General features: G+C 43.2%; 1 protein-coding gene and 1 pseudogene across 1 annotated transcript; both read right to left on the reverse strand.

The window, feature by feature from the left end:
- Positions 1–49: 49 nt before the first annotated feature.
- LOC138403190 (ecdysone oxidase-like) lies at positions 50–1853 on the reverse strand. Its single transcript, XM_069502726.1, has 2 exons — positions 1836–1853; positions 50–1582 (listed from the first exon to the last, which is right to left on the reverse strand). Exons 1-2 carry the CDS (start codon positions 1851–1853, stop codon positions 50–52), a joined length of 1551 nt encoding a protein of 516 aa, XP_069358827.1.
- Positions 1854–1951: 98 nt separating this feature from the next.
- LOC117987743 (ecdysone oxidase-like) lies at positions 1952–7460 on the reverse strand (annotated as a pseudogene).
- Positions 7461–8476: the final 1016 nt, after the last annotated feature.

Consider the following 8476-nt stretch of genomic DNA (forward strand, 5'->3'; position numbering starts at 1 on the left):
TAAATAAAATAAATCAAGTAAAATGTACAGAAACAATTATTTTATCTACTTATATAAAGAAATTAATATTTTTATAATGATGGACGGGATGGTCTCGCTGGATCATGTCAGCAGCCATTTCACCGATCAGGATAGCCGGCGCGTTGGTGTTCCCACTGGTGAGCGTGGGCATGGCGCTGTTGTCCGCCACGCGCAAGTGCTGCACGCCCAGCACGCGCAGCCGACTGTCCAGCACGGCACCCAGCGCAGCGGTGCCGGCGTAGTGGAACATGGTGGACACCGTGTTCAGCGCGTAGCAGCGCCAGTACTGCCGGCTTCCGAACTGCAGACCCTTGCATCTGTCAATTTCAAAATCCACTATCTCTGCACCGACAGTTTTAAAATAAGTCGTATTCATAACCTTGACGTAATCCTGCAAGTAGCTCACAAAATCTTCCAAATCTTCATCCTCAGAAAATGTCCCTAAGTTCACTTCAGGTGGCTCATGTGAATTTTTGCTACGCAACGTCACACGACCTCTTGATTTGGGATGTTGGATGTTTAAAAATCCTAACATCATATTTCTACCTTTACCAGCCTCGAGTAGATGACGACACAAGGATTCCTGAAGTCCAAGGTTAAATGTGCACAACTGGTACGGTATTTCCGAGTCATTGGGAACTATATAGTTGAAAACTTGATACTCTGCACAAGAACGAGATTTATTAATTGTTGCGTAGCCTACTATAAGAGGAATGGGGTATTGATGTGGATTCATCGGTTTTGGCGGTGCGCTGGATCTATCCATTTTGAAGGCCACTACGACCAAAGCATGATCCTGCAAGTTCGTGCCGACTGGTAGATCACTCCTCACGCTAATGTTCATGGTCTGCAGATGTTGTTTAGGTCCAATACCTGAGAGCATCAGAAGCTTAGGAGTATTGAGTGCTCCGGCAGATATGATGACTTCCTTTCTAGCTAATAGTGTCAGTACTCTACCATCAGCAGTAATTGCCTTAACTCCGATTGCATTATTATCCTTATCAAACAGAATTTCACTGACAAGTGTATTTTTCAGAACATGCAGATTTGTTCTGCCTTTGTTGACGCCTAGGTTTGTGTAGGCAGTCGTTTGTCTTATTCCGTCGGCAATGGTGAACAGTGGCAAAGTATAACCTATGCTGTTCCTACCGTTTACGTCGAACACAATCTTATTGCCTGCTTCCTGGAAAGCATCTAAATACTTGAACGTTTCCTGTCTGTTTTCTCTGGTGATTCCTAAAAATCCACTAGTGCCATGGAAAATAGCGGCAGAGGATTTGAGTAGAGCTGGGTCTTCGAGTCTTTCGCTTTTTATGAAATAAGGGAGTACGTTCTGGTAGCTCCAAGTGTCGTCTTGCGCTGCTCGTGCCCAGGAGTCGTAGTCGCCGCGACAGCCTCGCACGTACATCATGTAGTTGACGCTGCTGCCGCCGCCCAGGACTCGACCACATGTTAGGTTCAACGCCTTGATCGTGTGAGACTGCGCCGTGTAATTATCGTTCACAGAGGTGAAGTTCCAATCATACTTTGTGTGCGGTAAGAAGGAAAATAGAGCCGGCAACTGAAAACATGATTTAAGTTAAAGTAAATATATATAGCCCTTATAAAAAATTGAGATTAGTTACTGAAAAACTATCTACTAACCAATTTTTTTTGCGTGTTTATTGAGCTAATTGAAATTTTATTTAAACAAGACCTTTATCTCAATAATTATTTAAACACCAGATCTTAATAATAAAAACGTGCAGGCTTAATTATATTTATTGAAAAAAAATATTACAAGATATCTGCATGGATTTAGGTTTTCAAAGTACCAGTTGCCTCAGAATCATTTAATAGTGGGTATGTAACGAGGTTAAACGCACAAAGTATAAATAAATTAAGTAAAATGAACTGAAACAATTATCTATATAAAGAAATTAATACGTATATTCATTAAATTGGCCGCTATAGTCAAGTTGACTTTGACTCCACCAGATGGTCTCGCTTCATCATGTCGGCAGCCTTTTCGCCGATCATGATAGCCGGTGCATTAGTGTTCCCACTGGTGAGTGTGGGCATGGCGCTGTTGTCGGCCACGCGCAGGCACCGCACGCCCCGCACGCGCAGCCGGCTGTCCAGCACGTCACCCAGCGCAGCGGTGCCAGCGTAGTGAAACATGGTGGACACCGTGTTCAGCGCGTAGCAGCGCCAGTACTGCCAGCTTCCGAACTGCAGTCCCTTGCATCTGTCAATTTCAAAATCCACCACCTCTGCACCGACACTTCTAAAAAAAGTCGTATTCATAACTTTGACGTAATCCTGCAAGTAGCTCGCAAAATCTTCCAAATCTTCATCCTCAGAAAATGTCCCTAACTTCACTGCAGGTGGCTCATATGGACTTTTGCTACGCAACGTCACCCGACCTCTAGATTTGGGATGTAGAATATTTAAAACTCCTAACATCATACTTCTACCTTTACCAGCCTCGAGTAGATGACGACACAAAGACTCCTTAAGTCCAATGTTAAATGCGCACATCTGGTATAGTTTTTCCGAGTCATTGGGAAATATATTGTTGAACACTTGATACTCTGCGCAAGAAAGAGATTTATTAATTCTTGCGTAGCCTCCTATAAGAGGAATGGGGTATTGATGAGGATTCATCGGTTTTGGCGGCGCGCTGGATCTCTCCATTTTGAAGTCCACTATGACCGAAGCATGATCCTGCAAGTTCATGCCGACTGGGAGATCACTCCTCACGCTAATGTTCATGGACTGCAGATGTTGTTTTGGTCCAATACCAGAGAGCATCAGAAGCTTAGGAGTATTGAGTGCTCCGGCAGATATGATAACTTCCTTTCTAGCTAATAGTATCAGTACTCTACCATCAGCAGTAATTGCCTTAACTCCGATTGCATTATTATCCTTATCAAACAGAATTTCACTGACAAGTGTATTTTTCAGAACATGCAGATTTGTTCTGCCTTTGTTGACTCCTAGGTTTGTGTAGGCAGTCGTTTGTCTTATTCCGTCGGCAATGGTGAACAGTGGCAAAGTATAACCTATGCTGTTCCTACCGTTTACGTCGAACACAATCTTATTGCCTGCTTCCTGGAAAGCATCTAAATACTTGAACGTTTCCTGTCTGTTTTCTCTGGTGATTCCTAAAAATCCACTAGTGCCATGGGAAATAGCGGCAGAGGATTTCAGTAGAGCTGGGTCTTCGAGTCTTTCGCTTTTTATGAAATAAGGGAGTACGTTCTGGTAGCTCCAAGTGTCGTCTTGCGCTGCTCGTGCCCAGGAGTCGTAGTCGCCGCGACAGCCACGCACGTACATCAAGTAGTTGACGCTGCTGCCGCCGCCCAGGACTCAACCACATGTTAGGTTCAACGCCTTGATCGTGTGAGACTGCGCCGTGTAATTATCGTTCACAGAGGTGAAGTTCCAATCATACTTTGTGTGCGGCAAGAAAGAAGATAGAGCCGGCAACTGGAAATTACAAAATTTCACTAAAGGTGAACTTAGCCTTTATAAAAATTGAGGTTAGTTGGAGAAACTTACTACTTATGTGACCTTATCATGGACTCGAAGGGCGGTTTGCCTCCTGCATCTATTCTACCCTGGACAATCGGACAGTCTGTCGGCCACCACGGTGTCGGCTCACTCTGCGCCCACCACTATGAAGTCGAACTCTGACCTCACCATGGACTCGACGGGCGGGTCGCCTCCTGCACTCTCACCAGCACTCTGTACTCTGAACACTTGGCCAGTCTGTCGGAAACCACGCTGCCGGCTGACCCTGCGCCCACCACAATAAAGTCGAACTCTGACCTCACCATGGAATCGACGGGCGGGTCGCCTCCTGCATCTATCACCAGCACGCTGTACTCTGGACACTCGAACAGTCTGTTGGCAACCACGCTGCCGGCTGACCCTGCGCCCACCACAATAAAGTCGAACTCTGACCTCACCATGGACTCGACGGGCGGGTCGCCTCCTGCATCTATCACCAGCACGCTGTACTCTGGACACTCGGACAGTCTGTCGGCAACCACGCTGCCGGCTGACCCTGCGCCCACCACAATAAAGTCGAACTCTGACCTCATTATGGACTCGACGGGCGGGTCGCCTCCTGCATCTATCACCAGCACGCTGTACTCTGGACACTCGGACAGTCTGTCGGCAACCACGCTGCCGGCTGACCCTGCGCCCACCACTATAAAGTCGAACTCTGACTTCACCATGGACTCGACGGGCGGGTCGCCTCCTGCATCTATCACCAGCACGCTGTACTCTGGACACTCGGACAGTCTGTCGGCAACCACGCTGCCGGCTGACCCTGCGCCCACCACAATAAAGTCGAACTCTGACCTCACCATGGACTCGACGGGCGGGTCGCCTCCTGCATCTATCACCAGCACGCTGTACTCTGGACACTCGGACAGTCTGTCGGCAACCACGCTGCCGGCTGACCCTGCGCCCACCACTATGAAGTCGAATTCTTCAAAATCTGTTCACAGAAATAATATTCAGCATGAACAACTTTTCGTCAGCTCACTAGAGATCGTTCAGATTCAGAAAGGTTAGTGTACACGTTGGTGGCAAGTTCGGTTCGGCAGACTTCACCCCACTTTGAAAACATTAAGGAGAATACTCAGGTTTCCTCAAGATGTTTTCCTTCACAGTTAAAGCAAGTCATATTTAATTGCTTAAAAATGTTGTATAGAAGCAGGCGTTATTTTGCGGAAGTCCATGATATACAATGAACCAAAAGCTTAATTTGCTATAATCCGCTGAAACAGGTGGAATCTGTATGATGCAACAAGCAGCAATTTTGCAATTATTGTGCATTGTAAGGTCTACATCTCCTGAGGATGCCCCGGTGTCGGGGCGAAACGTGTGTCGAGTGTGTTTTGGGATTTGTGTGGTGCTGCTTGGTGGTGGTGCGGGTGCGGGTGCCTGGTGGCTGTTTTTTACCTGCATGGTTAGCAGTGGGAGGGCGGGCGGTGCATTTCGCATGCTGCATGTTGCATCATACAGATTCGACCTGTTTCAGCGGATTATAGCAAATCAAGCTTTTGGTTCATTGCTTAAAAATGCACATTAACTCCATAAAGTTAACGGTGTGTGCCCGGGATCGACCTTGGACTCCCGACTGGAAGGCCTACGTCTTAACCACTAGGCTATCACAAAATTAACAGTAAGTAATCTTACCTAAAATGGTGGTGCGACGCGGCATTGCCATGATGCGGTTTTGATTTTTGTAACGTAATTAGGTATAATTTGTATCCGCGTTCACACTCCACACACCACTATAACTACCCATATTATGCGAGTCTGTTTGATGATTTATTGATTTGTCCTTCAATCACGTCGCAAAAGAGCATCGGATCGATGTAAACTTTAGGATAAAGTCCTGGAGAGTGATAGGCTAATTTTTATCCCGGAAAATCAAACAGTTCCCACGTAAATTTTAAAAACCTACTGAAATCAACGCGGACGAAGCCGCGAGCAGTAAGAGTTAATTCATATTTTTAAAACAAAGCAAACTTTAATCTAGTAATTTTGTTAAATAATTAAAGTTAAATATTTCCGATTGCAAATTTATTTAAATTTTAAACAATTATCTACCTTGCTTGTATTCGCCTTTAATTTTTTATGGTAAGTAGGGTAATCGTGTGGGTGCTTATATGATCACGAATCACGAGAGGGCAAGGTTAAAATTTGGCATGCAGATATCTATTGTGACGTAGGCATCCACTAAGAAAGGATTTTTGAAAATTCAACCCCCAAGGGGTTGAAATAGAGGTTTGAAATTTGTGTTGTCCACGCGGACGAAGTCACGAGCATAAGCTATTATAATATAGCATCATCTAAATAAAATATTTTTTTGTAGCGGCTTTGGAAAAAAGTACCTAGCCAATAAAAGTTAAACATAGATGATGTCTTTAATAATCCCTTTGATTTTCCGGGATAAAAAGTAGCTTATTGCCCGCTTCACACCCGCTTGCTAAATGCAAGCTAGTCGTCTCTGTACCAAATTAGTCAAGCGGAAGGGCTGAGAAAAGGTAACAGACAATATTATAGAAACACTCTCTCAATTAAAATATTAATACAGGTAGCGGGCAGGAAATACTGTACATCGACCTTTAGATAAGATTTCGGCTTCATACAGCGTTGTCTCTGTCATTCACGCCTATGTGACGTTTTGTCAGTCTCAACTCTCAACGACTGAGACAACGCTCTACGAAGCCACTAAAAAAATCTCTCTCTAAGGTCGATGTAGAATATTTCCTGCCTTGTACCTGCTTTGTACCTCTAAGGCTGAGATCTATAGAGCGCATTCTGACTTAGCTTAGACTTACTTAAGACACAGTTAAAACGAGACAGAGCTATATCTCTCACTTAATGTCCCGTTTTAACTCAGTCTTAAGACTGAGCAAAGTCAAACTGCGCTCTATAGTATGCGCTCATTAATTAGTACATTTGGTTCACTCAAGTTTATTCACAATTTTGGTTCGTACCTTTAACAATAGCTTGCTTGGGGAACAAGTAAGCTGTCAGCATGAGCGTGGCTATGACGCTAAGAGCCTGCTGCATGCGGAGTATAGCTTGCACGGCCATCCTGGCACTCCTTCAGGAAAAACGGCTGGGAAAAGGAGAAACAATAATGTCAGATCTACCTTTTTAGGGTTCCGTACCTCAAAAGGAAAAATGGAACCCTTTTACGATCACTTTGCTGTCTGTCTGTCTGTCTGACTCGTACTTGGTCGGTTTTTTTACTGAAAATGGCACAGACACAAACCCTCATTCAGGGCCCTCATCAGACTGGGGTTAGTAGGATGAGTGCCCTGATATATTCACGTTACGGTTTGCTCCTTGTCGTTGGCTGTGGTAGTGGTAGGATCTCGGGTCTAAGGGTGAGTTCTATAGAGCGCACTCTGCCTTTCGCTTAGACTTAAGTCAGAGTTAAAACGAGACAGAGTTATATCTCTCACATAAATCTGTCTCATTTTAACTCAATCTTAAGTCTGAGCAAAGTCAAAGTGCGCTCTATAGATCTCAGCCTAAGATCCAAGAGGCCTCCTTGAGAAGTCTTTTAGTGAAAACCCAATTAATAGCCTAATTTAGAGCCTCAATAGCTCAACCGGTAAAGGAGTGGACTGAAAACCGAAAGGTCGACGGTTCAAACCCCGTCCGTTGCACTATTGTCGTACCTACTCCTAGCACAAGCTTGACGCTTAGTTGGAGAGGAAAGGGGAATATTAGTCATTTAACATGGCTAATATTCGTTAAAAATAAATAAAAATATATTTATTATATAAAACCGGTTCGAAGTTGAAAACGGCACAGCTTAGTACATACTCGTTGAAAACGTGAAGACTGGATCGTACATACAGAAATATAGTCTTAGGTATTTACTAATATCTTAAAAACTTTTTACTTTAACCAGGATTGTTGCTCCAAAATTAAATAAATTTTGCGACACATGAACCGAAAACGGAGCGTGCAACCGAACTGATAAAGTTAATAGGTACCTATACAAAAACACGATTTCTTACAATTAACAAAAAAAAAACTGCCCAAGTACGAGTCAGACACTTGCACCGAGGGTTCCGCACTATACTAAGTCGTATTTTTTCCACATTTTGCACGATAAATCAAAAGATATTATGCATAAAAATAAATGAAAATCTGTTTTAGAATGAACAGGTAAAGCCCTTTCATGATAATATGATACCCCACTTGGTGTATTAATCAAAGTCAAAGTCAAAGTCAAATGATTTATTCAAAATAGGTAATAAATTACTCTTATTGATGGTCTGGTATGGTGTTAGATTTGTAAGATATAGTGGTGATAATTATTACGCAAACTTAAAACTAAAGCTAGGAGCTAATCATAGTTTGAATGTTGAAAATACTAATATTTTTATAATTTTTATGATAGTGTTTTTACCTACACTTCTATTTACTAATTATTTGTTCATGAACACATTTTAATTTTTTTTGGTGATGTAACCACAAATTCACGGTTTTTCGGATTTGGCTACCGAACTAGCTGCCAAATTTCATGATTTTAGGTCAACAGGAAGTACCCATAGGTTTCTTGACAGATACGACAGACAGAAATACAACGAAGTGATCCTATAAGGGTTCCTTTTTTCCTTTTAGGTACGGAATCCTATAAATAATAATTACAAAGTAATTTCATACCAGCTATTTAATTATGTAAACAGCATAGTTTATTATTTTATTATCTCTTGTTAGTAAGTACCACGCGTACGTAATCATAACTACCACAAACAAGCTGCGTTCACTATAGAGTAAAGTGATATAGACTGAAAGCGTTCACTTTCGACTTGCGATCGCGGTCGGGAATATTTGTTTTTCTCCCACTTGCTCGGAATCGGCTACTTTACTGAAGAAAGGATTTCATTACAGAGGACCTTTACTGAGTCTTTACTGGCCGCAC

The sequence above is a fragment of the Maniola hyperantus genome, chromosome 13 (genome assembly GCF_902806685.2).
Source record: "Maniola hyperantus chromosome 13, iAphHyp1.2, whole genome shotgun sequence".
Classification (NCBI taxonomy): domain Eukaryota; kingdom Metazoa; phylum Arthropoda; class Insecta; order Lepidoptera; family Nymphalidae; genus Maniola; species Maniola hyperantus.